The sequence below is a fragment of the Melospiza georgiana genome, chromosome 9 (assembly GCF_028018845.1).
Source record: "Melospiza georgiana isolate bMelGeo1 chromosome 9, bMelGeo1.pri, whole genome shotgun sequence".
NCBI lineage: Eukaryota > Metazoa > Chordata > Aves > Passeriformes > Passerellidae > Melospiza > Melospiza georgiana.
This window is the reverse complement of record NC_080438.1, coordinates 4,169,396-4,193,827: the sequence shown is the minus strand read 5'-3', so window position 1 is coordinate 4,193,827 and position 24,432 is coordinate 4,169,396. Positions and strand designations below refer to the sequence as shown.

Sequence of the window (24,432 nt, the reverse complement as noted above, 5' to 3'; positions counted from 1 at the left end):
AAGAGAAGAGAAGAGAGAGAAGAGAAGAGAAGAGAGAAGAGAAGAGAAGAGAAGAGAAGAGAAGAGAAGAAGAGAAGAGAAGAGAAGAGAAGAGAAGAGAAGAGAAGAGAAGAGAAGAGAAGAGAAGAGAAGAGAAGAGAAGAGAAGAGATAGAAAGCAGCAGATAGAGACAGAAAAGGTGAGTATAGAGCTACAGAAGTGTTAATGGATCAAATTCAGCCAGTGGGTAAATTGACCCTGCTGCATCCAAGGTGGGGGAAGGCACAGCCCCTCCTGGCAGGTCTCATCCTGAAACAGGGATGAAAGCATCATCCTTACCCACCTTGGAAAATCTGCAGGAGCTGCCAGGCCAGTGTGTGGAAGAGGATGGATGGGTACCAACATCCCTGCTACTGGAATCAGATCAATCCACTGCATTATTATATTCCTCCTGGCTTTAAAGAACTCCCTGCAGGCAGCTCGCCTGGCTGTATGAACACCCTGATCTATCCCAAAGGATTGGGCTGCTCCCAGTGTGACCCTGTGCACTGCTTCTTCCCTGGGGACCCCCCAGCTCCTGGTGCTCATCATCACACCCTCGTGCTCTGCCAGCAGGGAGAGGAAATGTGAGAAAAATCAATGGCTGCAGCTCAGGCTGCCGGGGGATTTGTGCATTTTTGCACTGGGAAATCTGATAGGTCGACCCCGTTCCTCAAGAGCGCCGTCGATGGAGCTGATGATGGGAGGGCTCAGGGCTGGGGGTGTCCAGCCCAGGGCTGATGCTCTATTGATCCTGGAAGTCAGGGCAGCCTCTCTCGGTGTGATTTACTCAATTCCCTTGTTGTTCCACATCAAGCTTGCTCCCAACCTGCTTTTAATTCTGTATTTATTTATTCCCTGTCTTCCCTGCCAGGCAGTGGCAGCGAAGCCTCTGGATTGTCCCTCTGGAGCAGGAATCACCACATGGGCAGGGCAGGGCAATGAAGGATGCAAACACCTGCCTTTGCCCCTCCTGATGTCCCCTCCACACAAAGGCTGGGATGTGCTGCTGCTCCCAAACCCCTGAGATTTGGCATAATTTCTCCTGTTTTTAGTGGAGAGTTGACTTTATCTTCTCAGATCCCACTGATACTAAACAACAAGGGAATTTTGTAAATCACACCAATCCCCCTGACCCCACAGAGCAGGCTCAACAAACCCTGCTCGGCTCATGGGTCCAGGGAAGGTTGTGCTCCTAAAGCATTTCCTCCCATGCCAAACTGATCGCCTGAATATCCAGGCTTTCTTAAAATTCTTTTGCCTGGGGAGAAGGTGGGAGGAGGTCCACAAGTTTCCTGCATTGTCTCCTGTGATGGAAAAACCTCCTCTTTGTGATTTTATCAATGCCAGTAAAGCAAATTTTCCCTCGGCAAGACTCTCTTTTCTAAAGCCTTTTCTGAAGACTCCTTTTCCCCAGTGATGCAGAAGCTTTAAAAGTATAATTATATATTTTAAAAAAATCCCACCATGCTATTTATAAATTATTCTATATGCTCCCAACAAAGCAAGTGCCAGACTGCACTGGCGGAAAGCCCACTCCGGCTTCTCCTTGCTTGGTTTCAAAATGCAAATAACACTGCTTCTGTGATTTTTTTTTCCCTAACTACAACAGCACGGGGGAAATCACAATGCAAACTCTTTCCTGGAAAAAAAAAAGAGAGAAAGAGATGAGGAAAACATGGCAGCCTTGTGCAAGGGAGGTATGGGGAGTAGATCCAGGCCTAAGGTACAGAGACTGGGATCCAAATTTGAGCTGTGGGGACAGAGATCCAGACCCAAGATGAGGATTTTTTGGGACCAGCATCCCTCCTCAGTGCTGCCTGGATTCCCCCTGCCTGCCCTCCACCCAGCTGTAGGCAGAAGGCAGTAGAGGCAGGGAATAGTGGAGGCCTTTTCTCTTTAATTTAAGGCTTCTCCTTGCCCTCTCTCCCTTCCTGTATTCCTCCCGCAAGCCTGGATATGCTGAGCTGAGAGTTTTGAAACCTTTAGAGGAGTTGGAAAGCGCCAGGTCCCAGCAGAGCAGTGAAACACGAGGATGCTCACTGTGGTCCCAAGGGGTGTCTGATAACGGGAGGCAGGGATTTGCCAATCAGATATTTGAATGGAGCTGTTTCTACGGAGCAATGGTGAGCAAAGAACCCAGCCTCTTCTCTGCCTCCCCTGTTACCATCTGTCTTCGTTTAATGACAAAAAAAAAGCATTTATTGATATAAAATAAATAAAGAGAAGTGGGTGGAGGTGGGGGGGATCACTGGCTATTTTCCATTACAAAATTTGCCAGCTGTCGTATCACAAGACATTAATTTATTATACACCCCAGCACGTATTCCGGGCAGTGCCTCCCGCAAATAACAAAGAGAATATTTATCTCTTAATCCCCTTTTCTGGCCCCCTGCTGCCAAGTTATCTCCGGGAGCCCGCCAGCATCCAAAGGCTCGGGGCTGGAGCATCGCAGCTCCTCTGGGCTGGAGCAGCTCTGCCACGGGGCGATGTTATCGGGCACGGCGATAGCAATGCCAAGGTGAGGCATTGAAAAGCCCGTAACAATGCCAAGGTGAGGCATTGAAAAGCCGGTGACCTGCGAAATGTAAAGTCAAGCTGCGGCACGGCGCCGGGGCCAGCGCAGGGCAGGCTGGCTGTGAGGCGTCGCAGCAAGGGCACCAAAGCTCTCTGCTCGTTAAAGGCTTGGCTGCGAACATAATTAAGAGATGCTATCGGCGAGCGGCAGGCGAATCTCAGCCCCCGCAAATCACGGATTCCCGGGGATCCTGCGACAGGAGCCCCGTAAATCTCCGCAGCGAACGAGCTCGGCCGGCGGCAGGGGAGGGATGGAGGGATGCTCCGCAGCCGGGGAGGGACCTTGTGGTCGTGGGGAAAAAGCTAAAAAATGTCACACCAAAGGTGGGGAGGCTGCAAGGAAACCAAAATTGATCCACTGGGGAGGGGCAGGGTGAGGGCCCCTGAGAATCCTTGGGACAACCAAGGGTTGCAGCCCCGTTTGGAGCGGCCCCAGTTTGGTCCCTCGGGCCATGATCCAGTGGGTACCAAATCCCCAGCCCCCGGGGTGTCTGTTCCGGGCACACACGGCCCTGTGCAGGTGGGTTTGCTGCAAAGCTGCCCTGGAGTCCCTGCTGCCCCCGTCCCAGCCCGGCACTGATGGGCAGCACAAGGGCAAAGGAGGTGGAGATCATGCAGCTTTTGGAAAATTTTCCTGTTCCCCTCCTGCCCCTTTCTTTCCCCCTCTTACCTTTTTTTTTCCTTTTCTCCTGGTCTTTTGTGGGCTGTCAGCCCAGCTTCCCTCCTCCCTCAATCTTGCACTTTCTCCTACTCTTTCCCTCATCTTCACCCCTGTTCTCTGTCTTTCCTCTCCTTGATCTCTCCCCATCCTGCCACTTCTTTCCCCCCCATGCGCACCACTCTCCCTGCTACACTTCTCCCCTTCCCATTTCACCTCATCTCCACCCCATTCCCTTTCCATCACAATGCTTTATGATGTACCAATTCCCATCCCATCCTACTCCTTTCCCAATCCCATTCCCATCCCATCAAATCCCATCCCATTCCCATCTCCATCCCATTCCTGTCTCACTGCCATTCCCATTCCCATCTCCATCCTATCTTATCCCCATTCCCATTCGCATCTCATCCCCATTCCCATTCCCAACCCATTCCCATTCCTGTCCCCGTCCCCATTCCCATCCCCATTCTCGTTCCCATTCCCATTCGCATTCCCACCTCTATTCCCATTCCCACCTCTATTCCCGTTCCCATTCCCATTCTTGTTCCTGTTCCCATTCCTGTTCACATTCCCATTCCCGTTCCCGTCCCCATGTTCCCATTCCCATCCCCGTTCCCGTCCCCATGTTCTCATTCCCACCTCCATTCCCACATTCCCATTCCCGTTCCCATCCCCACGTTCCCATGTTCCCATTCCCATTCCCATCCCCATGTTCCCATTCCCATTCCCTTTCCCATCTCACCCCCATCCCCATTCCCATCCCCATCCCCAGGCAGTCCCGCATTCCCGGGGCTGTCCCGCCCATCCCGGGGGTCGCGGGTGCCGCTCCCGCGCCCCAGACCCGACCCCAGACCCGCGCGAGCCGCGGCGCCCCCCGGCGGCGGGCGCGGGAACGGCGCCTCCCCGCGGGGCGGTCCCGGGCGGTGCCGGGCGCTGCCCCCGCCCCGGGCCGGCGGTGCGGCGGTGCCGAGGGCGGGCGGGCGGTCCCGGGGCGGTGCCGGGCGCAGGCCCCGCCCCGCGGCGGTGGGCGGGCGGCGGTGCCGGGGCCGCGCGGTGCCGGTGCCGGTTGGCTGCGGGCGGTGACGGCGGGAGGCGGTGGCGAACATGGCGGCGGCGGCGGCCGAGGAGGCGGCGGCAGCGGCGGGGCGGCGCTGAGGAGGCCCGAGGCGGGCTGAGGAGTGGCGGGGCGGGCGGGCGGGGGCCCATGTGCGGTGGCGGCGGACCCCCCCCGCCCCCCACTACCGACGCCCGTTCGCAGCCAGGCGCCGCCGAGGCGGCTCTGCGGGCGCGGAGCGAGCGCGGCCCCGGCCCGCCGGCGGCGGCGGCGGCAGCGGCGGCAGGATGAAGTTCGCCGAGCACCTCGCGGCGCACATCACCCCCGAGTGGCGGAAGCAGTACATCCAGTATGAGGTACGGCCCCGGGCAGCGCTGCGGGCACCGGCCCCGGCCCCCGCGCCTCACGGTGCCCGCCGTGCCGCGGGGCTGTGCTGCTGATGGAGAGGCAGCGGCTGCGCGTCCGCCGCGGCGGGGAGGCTGCGGCTGAGGGGCAGCCCTGGCTGTCCGGCTCGCTAATTAGTGCATTAATTACCGCCCGTAACCTCTTGCCGGCGGACGGAGGTCGCGGCACACGCTCGGTACCGCCAGCCCCGGCGGGGGCTCAGCACCAGCGCCGGTTCCCGGAGGAGCGGTGACTTTGAGAGCTCCCGGCCTCACAAGGGCGATCCCGCTGCGCTGGGCAGCTCCCGGTGCCTTCCCTGCCCTGCCGGGGCCACCTGCACCGCGCTGGGATCCCCCGAGCTCCCAAAACAGGGCTCAGAACCCCCAGAACAGGGCTCCAAACCCTCATCAGCTCCCCCGAGCCCCCCAAAACAGGCTCCAAACCCCCATCAGCTCCCCCGAGCCCCCCAAACCAGGGCTCCAAACCCCCGTCAGCTCCGGTTTTATGACAATTTTTAAGTAAGGCTCTGCAGCTCGCGGTTTCGCACTCCAGTCGGGGCGTTTATGAGCACTGTTTGCAGCAAGTTCTGCTGCATTAATCGTGAATTATCTGCAGAACACGGCTTTTTTTGGGCTTTATCAGGCCAGCCTGCTAAAGGTCACGCTGATTGCTTCGTTTCAGATTTATCACACCGATTCCGGGCTTGCTTGGAACTGGACGGAGCTGGGGGGGTGGTAATTTGTAGTAAAACCATTTCCTATGTCAGTGTCAGCAGTAAAAGTGGCAGGTGCCAGCGATGTCTTTTCCACAAGTAATAATTAAATCTAGACAACGGAAAGCTGATTATAGGACAGCCGTGATCAGCAAAACTTCTTGACTGATTGACTCACTTAAAACCACGCAACATTTGTTATTGTTTGAGGGCCTGTATTTTCTCCCTAGGACTATAACAGCAATTTATTTATGCTATCCGTATTAATCTGTCTGCATTTGCAAGGAAAACCACATTTATCTTAGCTTGCTTTGTTATAATGTCGAGCTTGAGAAGTTTATATCTGCCCTTTTCACTCTTCCTTTGTTTCCCTTCACCTGCCTGTAGAGGAACGGATGTTTAAATAAAAACTGCACTTGGGTTTGGCTTTACAACAATATTGTGATCTCCTTGAATGATGTGGAGAGCTAGATGGCCAAATAGTGCCATCAGTCTTTGAGGAGGAGGAAAACCATTGTCTTGATAAAATAAAGGGCCAGCTTAGTTCTGCATCGTGTCTCTAATGGGTTATCCCTGGGAGAGTTGTGTTCTGCTCCTGAAAAAAGAAAGCTTGGATATCTTCCTCAGAGCAGCTTTGGAGGTGGGAAATAAAAGGGTGAAAGATCTGGCTGCATGCTGAGCAAACAGCTGTGGAGAGAGGGGAAGGAGACCCAGTGAACTACGACACCCTGATTAATGTGTGAAGAGCTCTGCTGCTCCTCGGCCACTGTTTTCATTATGGGAGGTTAATTTTCAGCTGTTTTAACTAGGGCACTATCATTATGTCATTCTCCCTTCCTCCAGCCCCGTTTAAAATGTATATTTCAGTCAAAACAACTTCCCCTCAAGTTGTTACTCTTTCTAATCACAAGTAATCTCCCCCTTGGATAGACAGCTTCATGTGGAGTGAGGGAAAACACAAACCTCACCTTCCCTTTCAGTAACAACTTTCAAACTCTTTGTTTGCCTTGTTGCAGCTGGCTGGATGTGAGTCAGCCTCCTGCTCATGCATATTACAGTGATGGAATAGCCTGGCATTTATTATTCAGTGACTGGTGGTCGTGTGGGTGCAGTGCATGAAAGCCCAGCACTGCCTCCATTTACTTGTTGATTATACCTGAGGCAAAAAGCACCCAGTCCAGAAAAAATTTCCCATTGTTGATCAGCAAATGTGAGGTTAAACTTTGCCTGTGTTACTTGTGTGCAGTGCTGCTTTTAGAAGGTGTCACAGTTACTTTTAAAACATTATTTGTGTATTAAATAGTGTTATATTGTTTCTTCACCTCACAGTTTATATCTTTTTAATTAAAGCAGGAAACACCCTCTCAGAGTGAGAGATCTTCTTGGGTAGGTTTTTAACTCTGGAAAGATTTTTCCTGTTTTTAGGATGTCACATTCAAGATCACAGAATTCTGGAGTGGTTTGAGTTGGAAGGGACCTTAAAGATCATCTTGTCCCATCCCCTGCCATGGGCAGGGACAACTTCCACTAATCCCAGGTGGCTCCAAGCCCCATCCAGCCTGGCCTTGGACACTCCCAGGGATGAGGCTGCCACAGCTTCTCTGGGCAACCTTTGCCAGGGCCTGCCCACCCTCAGGGAAGATTTTTTGCCCAATATCTGATCTACCCCTTGCCCTCTGTCAGTTTGAAGCTGTTCCCCGTGAGAGGACTAAAAGATGATGCAGAAATTGCTTTCTCTAAGTTGTTCTGTATCATAAAGCTTACATCCCCTCATCTTAATTTCATCCTCTGGTATTTGGAGTTATTTCCACTGGAGAGTAGGAGATTCCTGAAGTGTGGCAGGACCCAGGTAACCTGTGAGATCCTTGGAAGGGATTTGGAGCAAGCTTTGCCTTGTCCGACCAGGTGTAATCTGTTGGTGATAACCTCAGAAAGAAGAATGGAATTGTTGTGTTTTCAATACCTAAAAATGTAGCTTCACTTTCAGGTGGTCTTGAACAATTGACAGTCCTCAAAACTTCTTACCCTCCACATGCTCTTTCCCTCCAAAAATAATCAGTTTAGGTATTCCAAGTGTGCTTGTAGGAAGTATGGAAGTTGCCTGGGCTTAGGGCTGGTAGGGTGAGAGCTTTAGGGAGAGAAAAAAACATTCATTTTCTTTAACCAGGCAAAAATAATATATATTTTGATAGGTGTGACTTAGATTGATATTTTCTTTCAGCACAAACTCTGCACTGACCATTACTGTACATCTGAGCTTTTTGAGAAGGAGCTTACAGAAAAGAGGGAAAATGGCAGTGAATGCTCTTCTGTTTCAATCAGCTTTTCCCAAAGACATTTACCATGACTGAGCCAACAGTAACGTGGAGCTTTAAACCATGGTGGACCTGATTTGGCTTTCCATTCCAAATTTCCATTCTAAAGATTGCATGAAATGATGTGGATGTGCCTCACCATGGCAGCAGCAGTGAGAGGATTTGCTCACCTTGTTTGAGGGGCTCTGGCAGTGCATTTTCTTCTGTAAAGAAGAAATGTAAAATGTAAAAAACATTTTCCTAGCTGTTAAACTACAGCTGTGATATGCACTGCTTAGGTGTTCATTTTTGCCTTAAAAGTTTTGGGCCACTCATTTACCCTTCAGTTCCTTTGGAAAAATAAGAAAACTGGAAAAATGGAAAACAGGAAAAACGTGAAAACAAACACAATCCCAACTTTTTGTGTCAGAATTGTGGAATTCTCATTTCCACACAGTACTGAACAAGTTCAGGTAACTTGCATGAATTTCAGCTGATGCTTTTATTTTTTTGTTTTTGGCTGAGAGTGTGCTCTGCTGCATATAATGCTCATTTTTGATGCAGGGAAATATTGGGGTGGTTATTCCTCTGTTTACCCACAAAGCCTCCTGGATTCCTTTGTTTTCATGTCCCTCTCTGGATTGCTTTCAGCAGGAGAGCATTGCTCAGGCTTCTAAATGCAAATGTGGATCTGCACATCCAGCTGATGGAACTGTACCAGTCACTTGCACAGTTGCCAGATGGCTGTTTGGTTGCACTTAATCTGGCCTGAATTTGTTCCTCTGCAGGAGCCTGATGGTATTTTTATAGAAAAAGATATATCAAAAGATACCTTTGACATCTCCACAACTGGGGAGGGAGGAGGAGCACAACAGTTATTACAGGTGCAGAGTTCATGGCAGAGGTGGGTAAAGGTGTGAGCAGGTGACCTCCCTTCCCTTTTTTTAAAGGTTTTAAAGTCCTTAAAACCCTCAGGTTTTAAGTCCTTCTGCTGTTGCAGGAGAGGAACAGGTTGCTGAGTTTTAGGCATCATTTCTCCCAGACACCACCTGCAGCAGGAAGTGGGTGGGGGCAGAGGAGAGCTGAGGTTGCCTGCTTGCCTTCAGTGTCTCCTGCAGAAACAGGCTTTCAGCTTTTGGGAGGTGGCCAACTCTGCTGTCAAACCCAGCTCCATGATAGGCAGTTCACACCCAGGCTTGCCACCTCCTGACACAAATCTGTTGTGCTATTTCACTATTTGTCCTTCGGGCTGTTAGCAGAGGAGCTTAGAGGAGCTTAAGTGGTTTGAAAGACTCCTTTAAAACAGAGGGGTTTTTTTTGAGTGTTTTAAGGTTTTTGTCCTTAATTTTGTTCACTGTTAAGGTCTGAGAGTTCCATTTTCGTTTTCTTTTTGCCTTTTTTTTTTTTTTTGTTCTCTCATATGTATTTCCACAAGTTGACTGATGGTGCAAGGTGTATCTAAAGCAGGGAAATAACCCATTTTGTTTAGTTTGAGGGCAGAAAGAGTAATTCTTAAGTGTTTCACATTGACAGTGATGGATCACTTTAGTAAACAATCAGTTCTAAAATTCTGTAATCTAGAGGGCTAAATAGTTTAGGTGTGAAGGAGCACTGAGTCTTTCACTTTGAGGTTATTGGTTTACTTATATAGGTCAGGGAAGCAGTAACAGAATCTGCTGCCCTGCAGCTGCCAGGTTGTACCATGTCAGTGTGCATGGGGAGGGGTCTGTGGGACGACTGACACCTTCAGCTTTCAAGATTATTTAGTGCAGGACTGTCAATGTTGTCCTTTTGCATTTGTTGTTTTTTAAAAATGACTGATAAGACCAGAGATAGGAATTACACCGGGCTTACCTCTGGGTGGGTTAAGAGATGAGTTGTTGCTGCAGTGACTTTCAATGTGCTGTCTCTTCTGGTTTGTTTATCCTGTGTCACATGTTGGTTGTGGTTCATGGAAAAAGTTACAGGTAGGTGAGGATGACGACTGGGATGGAAAAGGAGGAAGATTTTTTGACTGCTTGGTTGCAGAGGCAGATCATGTGCTGCTGAGCAGTGAGTCATGGGGGGAGAGGACTGGAGTGGCCAGTGCTCCTGAGGAATTTCAGAGAAGCACCAAGAGCAGAGCAGAGCTGTGCTGCTGGCATGAGGATCACCCAGCAGTGGCTCAGCTGGGAAAACAATTATGCAAGTGACCTTTGCTGAGACCTCTGACTCAGGAGCCAGACCTCTGAGAGATGCCAGAGCTGCTGGTGCAGGCAGCCACCTTGGGTATCTTGTGATAAACACACTTGTCCTTTAGACCTTGTGTTTACCCAGCGTGTTACAACAGCACTCAGCTCCCAGCTGCTGAGCTGATGGTTTTTACCTCCAGGGTTTTTTGGGGGATTTGTCATTTAACCTGGGAGGTTTTCTCCTGGGGCACTGTGACACACACCTCTGCTTCTGCTGTCTTTCAGGATAATAGAAGTATGGGATACATTGAGAATCAGGCAGAGTAGATAGGAACTAAGAAGACCTGAATTCTTTTTTTTGTGTTAGATTTCTGTGGGCTCAAGAATGAGGGAACAAGGTCAGGTTTTTGTGGTGGTGGAGGAGGGTACTCACATTCAGTATGGGCATTAAGATGTGAGGTGTGTACATGCAAATCACTGTGCAGTAGGAATGGGTCCTTCCCTGTGGCTTTTAGTTCCAAAATGATGGCTCAGGTTATTCATAAAGTCCTAGAATGTTTTGGGTTGGGAGGAACATTTAAGATCATCTTGTTCCCACTCCCTGCCATGGGCAGGGACACCTTCCACCATCCCAGGTTGCTCCAAGCCCCATCCAGCCTGGCCTTGGACACTTGCAGGGATGGGGCAGCCACAGCTTCTCTGGGCACCCTGTGCCAGGGCCTCACCAGCCTCACAGTAAAGATTTTTTCCCTATTATTTCACTCCAACCTGCCCTCTGACAGTGTGAATCCGTTCCCTCTTGTCCTGTCATTCCTGGCCACTGTCCCAAGTTCCTCCCCAGTTCTCTTGAGCCCCTTTAGGCAGTGGAAGGGGCTCTAAGGGCTCCCTGGAGCCTTCTCCAGCTGAACACCCCCAGCTCTCCCAGCCTGTCTCCATGGCAGAGGGGCTCCCACCCTCTGATCCTCACTGTGACCCTCCCCTGAACTGCCCTCACTCCCTCAGCCATTGATCAGAATTCAGTTCGTGTGGATGTGAGTGAGCAAACCTTTAACCCGTGCCTGGGGTAATACCAGCACCTCAGCAACTGCAAGGCAGCTCGTGGTGCCTCCAGCACCTGAAACCTGATTACTTAATTAATTCTGGCTGGTGCTAATGTTGCCCTTCAGTTCCCACCTCTAGAGCAGGCCATCACCCTTGCTTCCCTAATCTCCTTCATCATGTTGCCTTCAGCTTTCAGCATGTATGTGTATTTTTGTGATCCTCTGTAACAGTTGATGAGAAATCCCTGAGGCTGCTTCTCCTCCATTTGCCTTGACAAACTCCTCTGTGTCACGCAACACTTCAGGTTTTGTTGTTATTTCCTCATTTTTTTTAATGTAAAGCCTTTACATCCTACCAACTGGGGAGCATTTTTCTGAAGGAAGATGTTGAAATGTACAGTTGGAATAAATTTTATAGATGATTAAGATAACAGGCTGGAGATAAAGCAGTCAGTAAACATGAACCTGTTTCACTTGTGAACAGAAATGTGTGTGATAGCCTTGACATCACGTCCCACAGCTTTCTGTGCCAGCCTGCAGGATAAAAGGGCTTTAATTGCTTTTGTTTTCAAACAGGCATATCAAAACAGTGTAATTTTTTTTTTCCTCTTTTCATGCTAACTGTGTTCCTTGTTCTCTGCCCCTCCCTTGCAGGCTTTGAAGGAGATGCTATATGCAGCTGTGGACCAGGCCCCTTCTATAGAAGGTAAGCAAATTGAACCCACAGTTGTGTTTTTCTTGGCACTGTGTGCTGGACACGTAGTCCTGCTACTTTTCTGTCCTTAGTCCTCCTAAATTGGTAAACTTAATATCCTGATGGGCAAATGCCTGGCCTTCCACAGCCTTCATGCTATATTTGATTGTTAGAACTCTTTGTCCTCTTTTGTTGGGACAATAAATGGCTTTGTATAGTTTGAGACAGCAACAGCTGGATTCCTCTTGCTTATAAGGTCATTCAGTGGTGGAAGTATTTTCTTCATGGCTTGAGAATAGAGCTTTGTTTTGCTGTGAGAGCCTGCCACTCTGGGAGATAGCTGTGCTGGAGAGACACTGGCTCCTGGCTTGGTACTGGTGATTTGAGCTGCAGGAGTCTCATCCTTTTGTTCTGTGTCCTCCCTGAATGCTCTGCTGCCTCTCCCATGTGCACATGAGTATATCTTCTTCTTTGCATGTGTTTATTGCCTTCTGACTGCTCTAGATTATTCTAGTAAGGTGTTTGGTTTTTAGCTCACTGAATTTTAAATGGTTTGTTTAATTAAGTGATGATCTCTGCAAAATTTCTTAATGGAGCCTTTTGCTTTCTGTATCTTCCTTTTGTTGTCTTTAAAGTACTGAAGCCTCTGTGTTGCTTCACTCCTTACTTTCTTGCCCATCATGTGGATTTCTGGCTGCTTTATTATTTTCACTTTTATTGCAGAGTTAATTTTACTAATATTTCGTGTATATTTCGTGTATATTTCGTGTATATTTCGTGTATATTTCGTGTATATTTCGTGTATATTTCGTGTATATTTCGTGTATATTTCGTGTATATTTCGTGTATATTTCGTGTATATTTCGTGTATATTTCTCGTATATTTCTCGTATATTTCTCGTATATTTCTCGTATATTTCTCGTATATTTCTCGTATATTTCTCGTATATTTCTCGTATATTTCTCGTATATTTCTCGTATATTTCTCGTATATTTCCTCGTATATTTCCTCGTATATTTCTCGTATATTTCTCGTATATTTCTCGTATATTTCTCGTATATTTCTCGTATATTTCTCGTATATTTCTCGTATATTTCTCGTATATTTCTCGTATATTTGTAGAGCAGGAGAACAAGTGCTGCTCCTGGTGTAGTCAGTTGTCTAACATCAGCAATGCTGGTCACTCTAAATGTTAGGCCATTAATTACTTTCCTTTTGTTGATTAGAACTGGGAAGTGAGGTGTGCCATAGTTAATATAATGTGATTTTTTTTTTAAATTCAACTCAACTTCACCTGTTTTTTTTATTAGAATTTTAAAGCCAGAGCTGCAATAATTAATAGCTGAAGAGAGTGTGTGTAGGATGGGGCAGTCTGCCCTTAAACTCTTCAGAAGTGCATTCCAAGCTGAAGACTTTGTGGAATCAATGCTCAGGCAGGTGTAAATTTTAAATTTAACCTGACACTTAATAGCTCACTCAACTCATTGTGCTGATTTTGTTAAAAAAATCTTACTTTTCTCTAAATACAGATCCTATAACTAGGTTTCTAAAGGTTATGGTCCTAGAATCCAAAATCTATGGGTTATCTTTGGAAAAGTCAACATGCAGTGGCAAAGAGGAAAGTCTTGCTTTATTATTTTTAAGTAGCAAAATTCCATAAAACCCACCCACAAACCTCTCTCCTCTAGAGCATAAGACTATGGGGAACTGAAGTTTTCTGTGTAGGCCTAACTGACGGTAATAACTTTTAAAGACAAGTTACTAATGTTATTGAAAATCCAGCAATATTTTTATGGGGGACTGGAACAATTATAAGACTTTTTTTCTTCCTCTCTTCTGTCCATTGGTTTATTATTGACAGTGTGAGCAAATGGTGTCTGTGCTGATGGAACTTTGTAGTCTGATGTTGGAATGTGACTTCCTGGGCTTGGCCAGGGTTATCTGGGATTTCAAGGTGGTCTTGAATTGTAAAGTGTTATAATTCAGCATTTTGATTTCTCTGTTTTCAGTGCTTGTGCTGCAGTGGTGTTCTGTAATGTGCTGTGATGTTTGTTTGGCAAAGCAAGAGGAGGGGAAGAATTAAATGATATATTTATGCTCTTTTAAACACTGTTAGAGTTTTGACCTGTGCTTCTGCCTCCTCTGATGCTGTAAAAACCTCAACAAAAGGAAAGCAATGACTTAAGACAGTTTCCATCTGTAGAACAATGTTCTGTTCATTTTTGGAGGGGTTGGGTGTTTTCCTCTGTACTATAGAGAATATAATCCCAACAGTTTTGAGCTACTCCTATTTAAATCTGTCTGTCTGACCTGCCCTTAAGTGCAGAGCAGTTCCACTAATTCCTTCACCTTTCGTGCTGGAGATAAATCAACACCATTTTTCCATCCCTGTTGCTTGCATCCTTCTCTTTTTTAAGCCCTTCTGCCTTTGTTCATAGATACTTTGGGCCAGGTTTAGTACTTGACTGCACACAAACCATGCTCAGAACCCTGCTCTAGTCCCTATCACAGGATTTGGAGCAAGTTCTTGTATTTTGGGAGGGAATGGAGCAGCTATTGTCAGGGGCTGGCAGTTGGCCTGCATGTTTCCAGTTTAATATGGATTTTGCAATGGATACTTGTGTGTTGTTTTGAGCTCAGCACAGAGACTACAGGGCTGTGCTACTGAAACCCAGCCTCCCAGTATGAGCCTGATGTAATCTCATTTTAGACTGGTCTAACTAAAATCCATTTGCTAATTGATCTCGTTGATCACAGACACGCTGCAGAGCTCCAGAGCTGGCTTTGATTTACCTTGCATGAATTGTAAGCTAATCTTTGGATAATATATTGGATTGTGAAGACAAGGGAGTTTTGTACAGCAAAGCTGAGGCTGTTTCTGGTTCTTATTCTGCTTGGCTGGATGTGTGATCTGGCATTTGTGAATGAATTTCTTAGATTTCTGCTGCAGGCTGCTTACTATGTCAGTCAGTAAAATTTGTGTATAGACAGAAATGCTTCCTCTTCCCTTAGTAGAATGCTGAAAGCACTTTGGAAATTCTTTAAAACAACAAAAAAAGTGCTACCCATGCAAGGCATGTTGTAAATAATGGCAAGGGAGGTAATAGGTGAGCCATCCATCATGAACAGCTTTCTGTGGGTTTGTATTTAGGTATTTTCTGTGTGTGGATGGGTAAACAAAGCTAACTTCAGAATGACTCCTAAAGTTTTGCAAGGGATAGTTGCTTGTGCTGCTTTAGTGGACAAAGTGCTGCTGGGAAGAGGGTCTTGGCTGTAAATTGTGCAGGTTATTCTGTGATTATTTATCATGGTGACCCTTCTCCCTGTGCTACATTGAATCACACCTATGTCTACCTGCTTTTTCCTATTTTTGGGTAATAAATGGACTGTGATTTGAACAAAAAACCTTGTAGAGGGGGATAAGCAAAACCTGTCAAGGCTTTATGGTAGGAGGAGATTGTTTGTAGCTGTCCCCACACACAATTCCAAGGTGGTGTGCCTCCCTGTGTTTCATGAGAGTTACTCCAGACTGTAGCATGTCTTTTCTGGCAGTTCCTGGCTGTACACATAGATTTCTTTAATCTGTTCAAAGATACATTTTTTTTCATCCATCTGTCTCCTTTGTAATGACAGTTTCTTTATGCCAGTGTTATTCCTCCAGATGCTCCTCATCTTTTTACAAGGCAATCCCCTGATGAAACCTGCACCATCCTTCCACCTGAGCAACATCTGTACTAAATTAGTGCTCAGTCTGTTAATTCAATCCCTGCACATCACTGGGAGAGGTATCAAATGCTGCTGGATTCCCAGCTGTACCATGAGCCTTGCTTGGCTTTCTGGAGAGTTCTTTGGAGCGTGTTTGCTTCCTTAGCTGTTTGTTGCCTTCTGCTCACTGTTACCAGAACAAGGGAGATGAGTGGATGCTGTTCCCAGGATATCATTCCCAGCTCCTTGTGGCACAGCAGGAAGGCCTGAATGCAAGTGTGCCAAACCAGGCATCCTTTTGTGACCCTAAGGCACCTTTAGCAAGAATCTGTGATGGTTTAGAGGCTAAACCCGAGCATAGCTCTGCTTTCCTCTGAGGCAGAATGTGCGGTACGGCAAAAACCATGAAATTCTGACCTCACTGGGAGCATGCTGGGGTGGTTTTTTTGTTGATTCCTTGTCCTCCCACTGCTTCCTGTTCCATTTGTCACCTAAGCAAAGCAGGTTAGTGGACCATTGTTGCTGGGAGTGCTGCTGATTATTCCACTTGGTGAGCAGCTGTGTCGGCATCTCCCCGAGCTCCTCACGGTGCTGCCGCGGCCACCAAAGTGCAGCTGTAAATTATTCATCCCCATTTTCTGCTCCAATGGACAGGGGCCACTCTAAATATTATTTCCTCGAATATTTGCCTTTCAGATATTTAAATTTATCCTCTCTTTAATACTTGTGTAAACAAATATCGTTGGGTAATATCAGATGGTACAGGAGCGTCCTGTTGTGTCCTCCCATTATGGGAATTATTTAACCCCAATTCTCAATTCCAGTGGCACCTTTCAAACAAGGATCATACTGGTTCTGTGGGGATGGAATGGTGTATCAGGGTAGGAGTGGGGAGTACAGATGCTCTAGGGTAGAATTCAAACCCCAAAGTAAGAGGTGGTGCTAAAGCAACGTGAATTGGTAGGGGAAAAGCTTTAGTGGTGACAGATATCCTCTGCTGGTGCTGTAACATTTGTGGTCTCCTCTTTGCTCCTGATGGATTAGGAAAGCGAGAGATGCAAGTTTGGGACATTCTGACAGTGCCAGCACTGGCAGCATGTCCCATGTTACTCCACCCTTGTTTCTGCTTTCATTTGTAAAGCACTTGCTCTGTTGACTGACAGCTACAGATCTTTAGCTTGGATTTATTTCTGTTACTGAACAGACAAAAGAGTGTTCTTTAGGGGCATAAATAATCTTGGTGAATAAGTAGGGTGTAGGACATCACATTCTTTTTCTTTCCAGAGGAAGTTATGAGCCTGACAGTTTTTGTTACATGCAGACATGCTTTGTAGGGTTGATCAAAGGCTTATGATTTGTCTGTGTATATGCAGATGCCTTCTTTTTATTTCCAAATAAACATTTATTTCCAATTGCACAAGCTTACTTTGTAGAGGCTTGAGGTTTTGTTTACATGGGAAATGCTTAAGGCTTTAAAAGAGTCTTCAGCAGAAGTGCTGCACATCAGAAGCAGTCACAAAGAGATTAATGCTTTGTCTTTATTTCAGCATGTTGTCACACACCCATGAGGACACAGGGGTTGGTGTCCCTACACCCCAGATGCAGTTCCTTGATTCTGTCTAGGCTGTAATTCAACCTCTGTATTTATAATTAGTATGTAAACTAACAAAAAAATATATATATAATCCCATGACAATCCTCTTGTCAGTTGGAGATTTGATGCCAGGTATTGGATTAGCTGTAAAAAATAGGTTGTTGGGCTTGTGGCAAATGTTAGCTCCCAGAGTGTGCAAAAGGTGGACAGGAGGAGAGCTTGGCAGCACACCAGCATTTAGAGAAGGAGATGCCTGGTTTCTCTTCCCCTGGAGCAATAAAATTTGAAAGGTAAACAGTGCATATGGTTGGAGTAGGGTCCAGAGAGAACAGCTGGATGCTCACTAAAATATTTGGAGCACAGATGCCTGTGTGCAAATGTGGAGTACCGTGTGTTCATGTCAAAGTCATTTTGCTGTCAGCAGCGGCTCAGTGCTCACAGCAAGTCAGCACAGACACTGCTTTGTACCCAGCCCTGCCACTCTCTGTGCCTCCAGAGCGGCCCACACTGCTGGCACAGTGACCTCCTCTGGGGTGATGAGCACCAGGAGCCCGAATTGTGCTCAGCCAGTCAGGAGGGTAACGTGGGTGGGGAGTAAAGGCCAGGTGAGGCACAGAGCTGGAGTCACAGAATGGCATCAGACAGTGGTTTGGGTTGGAAGGGACCCATAAAGGTCATCTAGTCCAGCCCTCCTGACATGGGAAGGGACACCTTCCACTGTCCCAGGTTGCTCCAAGATCTGTCCAACCTGGCCTTGAACACTTTCAGGGATGGGGCAGCCACAGTTTCTGTGGGCAACCTGTGCCAGTGCCTCTTCACCCTCACTGTGAAAAAAACATCTTCCTTACATGTCATCTAAACTGACCCTCTTTCAAATAGAAACCATTATCCCCTGTCCTAACACAACAGCTCTGCTAGAAAGTCTGTCCCCAGGATAATTGGGTGATTGAAAGTTGATTGTGGAGACAACCAGCCAATACAAGGTTGGATGTCATTACTGTCCCACAGACCACAGGTCCTCAAGTTGTGGTCTGACAGCACACTCAGGACCTGCTGGTGTGCCCAGGGTCCTGTCCTGCCTTCTCATAAACCAGAAAGTCTCCTGGAGGCAGTGGAGCCTCCCTGGGGCTCTTGGGGTGCTGTGGGAACACACAGGGAACCAAGAAGCTCATGGGGGTAGGTGCTTTATCAGGTTGATCACCATTTCTTTATGAAGGAACTTGTGATTGCAGTCAGTGGAAATGCTGGACTTCCTCACCCTTTCCATTTACCTCATGGCCAGCTCCTGGCTGATTCTCTGCTTCATCTGTGTGGACAAGCCTGGAAACTTGTGTTGCTGCTGAGCAAACCTTCAGCCTTTTGCTGTGCTCTGAGCAGCAGCTCAGATTGCTCTGACACGTTCATGCTGAGTGAAGAACTCGAGTCCTAAAACAGGCTGATGGCTTAGGAAGAGGCAGTTTATTGAATCATTGTGGAGGTACCAGTTGTGGGTTTCTCTGTGTCTGGATTGAAGGCACCTGAGACAGCAGTTCATGTTGGGACTCAGGTATTTATTATTTCTTGTCAGTGAAATAGTGTCACTACTGTGAGTTCTGCAGCTTTTCATTAGAAGGCACAAAATGGTCAACAATCTCTTGTTACAAAGTCTTTGAAGACCAAACAATCCAATTAAGAACTGACACCTGGATAATTTTCCCTTTTAACCCAATAACTGATCCCAAAGAGCCCCCAATGGTGACTTTTCTGCCCAATTACAAAATGCCACCCAAACCCAAGAAGAAGGAGAAAGAAGAAGCATGAAGAAGAAGGACCACACCCTGTGCCCTCCATCTTGCTTCCATCCACAGCACACTGAAAATCCCAAACCCTAAATTTCTCACCAAGTGATACACCTGCACTGCTCTCTATAATCTATTCCACACTTTTGTGGGTTCCAGTCTATCTTGAAATCTAGGAAACTTTCTCCATGAATGAGGGTCAGAGTCAGTGCTGCCCTGGGTGTCAGGGCAGCCCAGAGCACACAGAGAAATATTCCCTGTGGTGCCCTGGATTTGCACAGGTTCTGAGTTGGAAGGGTTGTGAAGTCCCAGCTCTTGTTATCCCTGCTCAGGACCATCCCCAGAGTCACACCATGTGCCTGAGAGCTCTGTCCAAAAGCTCCTTGAGCTCTGTCAGGCTTGGTGCTGTGACCAGTTCCCTGGGGAGCCTGTTCAGTGCCCAGACACCCTCTGGATGAGGAACCTTTTCCTGATATCCAACCTAACCCTGCCCTGACACAGCTTCAGGCCATTCCCTCCCTGCCACTGGGCACCAGAGGGCAGAGATCAATGCCTGTCCCTCATGAGGAAGATGAAGATTGTGCTGAGTCTCCTTTTCTGCAGGCTGAACAAACCCTCAGCCTCTCTCAGATGGTTTCCCCTCTAGACCCTTCACCGTTTTGCTCTGTAACTTTGTCCTGTGCCCTTTTCCCCTTTATTTCAGCATCCTTTGGTACTGAGTGCTCAGAGGTGTTAGAGCCAGGATAATCCAGGAGCTGGGGAGTGCAGGAGGTCAGGGTGGGAGCTGGACCTGGCAGCCCAGGGCTGACCTAGAGCCAGCTTTCCCTGGCAGGTCTGAAACCTTCTGCTGCAGAAGGGATGGAGATGGTTCCTTAATGATGTAGGATAAGAGCAACATCAGAAATGCTCAGCTGGGCCTTTTCCCTTTTTTTCAATTATTTTTTCTTTTTCCTTCCTGCATTTGCTTTCCCATACACTAAGATGCCTTAGAGGAATTAACAGTGCTTGTAATTTAGCTGGAATGTGCCAGGTTTCATGCTAATGGTCAGAGCTCAAGGGTTGGAAAGTGGATTTGCACTGCTGGAAGACTGGCAGGCAGCACTCCCGAGACAGCAGTGAGATACCAGGCAGCACAGTGCCTGTACACATGAGAGCACTGCACATGTTTATGCAAGAGGCCAGTATTTATTGCTTTGTTTCAAAAAAAAGGCTTCTCCAGACATCTTAACAGCAAGATTTAGTGTGTGTGTGAGGCAGCCTCTGGCTTTCTAGACATTCCTTTGGCACTGTGTTTGATATAGGTGACTTGAATTATTAGACAATTAGGATTTTTGGATGAGACTGTAGCTACTCAGTGAATAATGCAACATGAATTAAGGTTGATTGGTTTCTCTCTCTTTAAAAATTCATTCTGTGGCCAAGGGAATGAGCAGAGTGTCCCTGGAAGGAGAGCTCATTCTTCTACATCATAGCTGCTTGTGAGATGCTTCAGAAAAATGGCCATGGAGTGGTGACATCTCTGTGGGATGTGGTGCAGGACCCAAGGCTGTCCCTCTTCCTGGAGTGGTCCTTTGTGTTCTCTTCATCTGCAGGAAGGCCACAACACGCAGGGAATAAGGCACAATTGGTCTCCCAACATGAGAAGGTCTGTCTCTTGGATTAGGTAATTTTACAACTTGCAACAACGTGGCAAAAAGTCAACCCAGTCCTGGCGACTTCTCCTTTCTGAAGTGAAAATGAAAGCTAGTTGCATATTTCACCTGTGTTGTTTTTTTAAACATTGTATCTGTAGCCTTATAGCTTGACATCAAGCAGATAAGGAATTAATTTTAAAATGTGCTTTTTGTAAATACATAATCTTTAGTTACAGCTTAAAACTGCAGAGCTACAGCATCTTGGTTTTACAAAGCCACTGTTAAAAAAATTGCTTCAAAAATTTCTATATTATTCTATTTATTACACGGCCATGTAGTTAAGATATTTTAGATTGTTTTATGCTGCCTTTGTTGAGTGTGGTGACCTTTTCTCCCTAAATTAGCACAGCCTAAGTGTGCAAGCCTGGTCCTATAGTCCAGTTCTTTTGCAAACTGAGAAGGGAAAACCACGGAGAGGTATAAAGCATATTTTACTAACCTCTGGTTTGAGAAGAGTACATAAAATTCCTTAGTTGTAAGGCAGCAGCACCATGAGTCAGAGTTGTCTATGTTTAACTAAAAATCACAAAGAAAACTGCCTGAGAAGACATAAATTTACTTTTTAAAGTGGTTTTTCTCTGTCCAGGGTGGTGACTGGGATCACAGAGGGCAGAGACATCCCTGGGATGGTGCAAAGCCTTTCTGGGCACTGACTGTTCTCAAATTGTGCACTCAGCAGCTTGGCTTCCCCTCTGCAAGGGGGAAACCTTGTTTATCTCCTAGGAGATGGAAAACCAATTTCTACTTCTTGATGAGAAGCTGGCAGGCTATTTGACTAAACAAGAAAGGCAAGGCAGTGTGGCCAAGAGGAGGGGAATATAAATACCAATATAAATGCAATTTATTTTGCATGTGCTATATAGCCCCAAGCACACGTTTTAGAGGGGGAGTGAGAATTTTCTGCACGCTGAAATGCCAGCTCTAAATAGAAAAAGAGGCAAATTTGACATCCAGACTGTGTTTATAACCTTGGTTTTATTTTTACTGTAATTGCTTTCGCATGCTTCTATAAATGCTCCTAAACTTTGTGGGGCAAAGTGCAGAGGAGCTGCAGAGATCAGTGTGGGTGAGCTGATAACTTGGGATCTGCCTTGTCCCACGGCTGCAGACTTGTTCTGACATGTGGCCAAGGCTGCTGCTCTGGAAGCTCCTTGCTGGGATCCCATCCCTGCGCCCTCTGGGAGTCACAGGGCTCCGTGCCAGCCTGTCAGCCCTGCCATGGCTCAGCCAGAGGGGGAAAATGGGCACTGCTGCTCTAAACACCCATTTTTAATTTCCATTCTCTCCTCTTCCAGCTGATTGATCATTTCTGGTGTGAGTTTGTTGTGAATTTTTTGGGCTGAGTGCTGTGTGCCAGGGCATTGGTGTGGTTGCTGAGGGTGAACCCAGGTCCTTTATGGGCTCAGCTGCAGGAGTGACTCACAGGAGAGGCAGTAAAATGGGGTAATAATGAGCAGAATTGGCTGGTGGACCTATAAAGTGAATTCCATAAAGAGCTTAATGGGATTTGGCTTTTACTTCAGTGTTTTGGTGTGGCTTTGTCTTCGTTGATCAGAAGTAGCAATCAGGAAGTGATGAGAAAAATAACCTGAGAGCCTGATGTGGCGTTCCATGTTATTTCATGGTCCTTGAGCTCTGCAGCAGTCCAAGGCAAAAGTCACTTTCTCCCCTGCCCAGCCACAGGAGAACACACTTCTCCATCAGAAACCTTTGTTCTGCCTGCACCTTGGTGAATAAAAGTGCAGGAAAACAACTTTGGGAAGTTTCATGTGCTTCTGAAGCCTTTGGGAGACTGCAGTTCACTCTCATCCAGAGACAAGAAAGCTTCCCAGGGAGGATGAAGGAAAGGAGAAATCAAAATACCTTGTGCTTGTCTGTGATCAAGCTAGATTGAATCATTCTCACAGGTGGTATTTGTGTACATAGACATTGCATCTTGGATGCTGGAGGTGATGATTTTGACAGTCATTTATGGTGTGGATTTAATTATTATGACATCAATAAGGTTCGTTTATTAAAGCTTCACATTTCAAAGGATAAAATATAAATTGTAAAATATAGATTGTAAATGAAATTGAAAATGAAAATATGGATTGTAAATGAAAATATAGATTGTAAATGAAATTTTGAGCAGTTGGAGGCAGAGAGGATAGAGACAGGATTCTGAGCTTGAAGGGCTGGCCACACCTGATCATCCCCATCTGCTGTCCTGACCCTGCTGAAAAGTGTCTGGTGGTTCTGGTCAGCACTTCAGATCCTGCAAAAATCCCCCATGCATGTGTGAGTTTTAGCAATATATCAGCAGCAGGGAGCCTGACACAGCTTTATTGCAGTTCCCTTCAGCAGATGTCCTTTTTGTGGTGAGGCCTTGGGAAGGGAAGGAGCAGGAGGGTGATGAGTGGAGGGATCATGTGTGTGCAGCCAGCATGGCAGGAGCTGCTCAGGGCTCCATCCTGCTGCCTGCCTCACATTTCCATGGGCTGAGGGCACTGCTCTCTGCCTTTGCTGGATTCAAGGTCTCAGATCAAATCCTGTGTCTCAAATCCTCAATCCTGTGTTCAATTCTAAGCTTTGGCTCACAGGCCCAAAGTTCTGACGGTTCCCTGCATTTTGGGTTGCAACATCTCCCCCTTCTTTTGGCACCAAGAACACTCCTTTGATGGGCTTTGTGAAAAATGCATATTTTATGATTGGCATTTCACAGATATTCAAATGAATATTATATGTGTTGTGTTAGAAAGTTATGCTGTATTCATTCTCTTAAGTACTGTGCTAAATATAGTTTTGGGTTATAACAAAATGTTATAATAGAAACTATGCTATGTAGGATACTTTTTTAAAAGAAAGGACTCACACTGAGATGGCAGCCACAGGACACCTGAATCTTTCAGAGAAAGAGAATTTATTGCCCCATTATCAGGAGAAACAAACTTCTTCCCACCTCGAAGGTGTTGTTAGGATTCAGAGGAAGAAGATGATGATGACCAGACAGAATCCTGTATTTGAATGGAATTTATGCATCATGTATGAAGTGTATGAATATTCAACAGGTTATTGTTTTTAAGGGTTAATCCTCTGTTAATGTGGGTCCTTTTTTGGGCTTATTTTGCCCAGAAAAGGTGCCCGGACTGTCCATAACTCTTTGTCTCTATTGCCTCATATTGTCCTAATTCAAATTGTCCAAATTATTATTACTGTAATTGTGTTACTATTTTTATAATAATTTTATTACTATTAAACTTTTAAAATTGTAAAAACACGTGATTGGCATTTTTCACAAGTTTGTCAATCATCTTTTGTGTGCACTGGAGCAGGCAAGGCACAGCTATAAATCTTAAAATCTTTCCACCATGGTGCAAGGCTCAATTTATGAAGTAGATCATCCAAGTCTGGTGGATCATTTTGCCTCTGGGGTTGTCTGCACCCATGTCCTCTTGGAGGGGAAGATCAGTTTGCTACCAGTGATGTTAAATAGGGCTTTTAACTAAAGCCTTAAAGGCTCCAAAAGTCCTGACAAAAGAGCTTTCAAATCTTCCCCTCCTGTGTTAGAGATCCAAATGCAGCTCAGCTAGAATTGATCTGCACCAGTTTCACTTTCAGTTTCTTCTGCTTTCAGGCAGCTCCTCCAGGTTCAGTTCCAGGTGTTGCTCTCAGGGTAGATGTGGTGGTAGCACCTGAGATGGAGCAGATGTTCTTCCAGCTCAGGAGGAATCCAGCATTGGAAGGAGCCTGATGTGGGCTTGGACTTGCCTGAGCACAAATCCAAGTAATGAATTAGTCATCAGGCAGAGAATTCACCTCCCTGGGGACACGGAGAGGAGGCTGGCTCAGCCCAGCTGCCAGTCAGGAATTGCTGATGCAGGAACTCTCCACCAGCTGAGAAGGTTCCCCTGCTGCTGGTAATTCAATACATGAGGGCTCAGTTGCCAAATCCTTCACTTTGGTATTTCAGTAGCAACACGAGGCCTTCATGGCAAGTTCATGGTCTCTTTACCCAACCTACAGAGATAATTAACTGCAAACCTTAATTGTGGCAACTCTGCTGTCTCCTGCAT

At 46.7% G+C, this 24,432-nt stretch overlaps 1 protein-coding gene across 1 annotated transcript in view; it reads left to right on the top strand.

The window, feature by feature from the left end:
* Positions 1–4,565: 4,565 nt before the first annotated feature.
* Positions 4,566–24,432, top strand: part of XPR1 (xenotropic and polytropic retrovirus receptor 1) — a 109,785-nt gene continuing 89,918 nt past the window's right edge. Inside the window, exons 1-2 of the mRNA XM_058029981.1 lie at positions 4,566–4,666; positions 11,566–11,617. Of these exons, the coding sequence (XP_057885964.1) occupies positions 4,598–4,666; positions 11,566–11,617 (121 nt within the window). The 5' untranslated portion in view covers positions 4,566–4,597. The remainder of the gene's footprint in view (positions 4,667–11,565; positions 11,618–24,432) is intronic.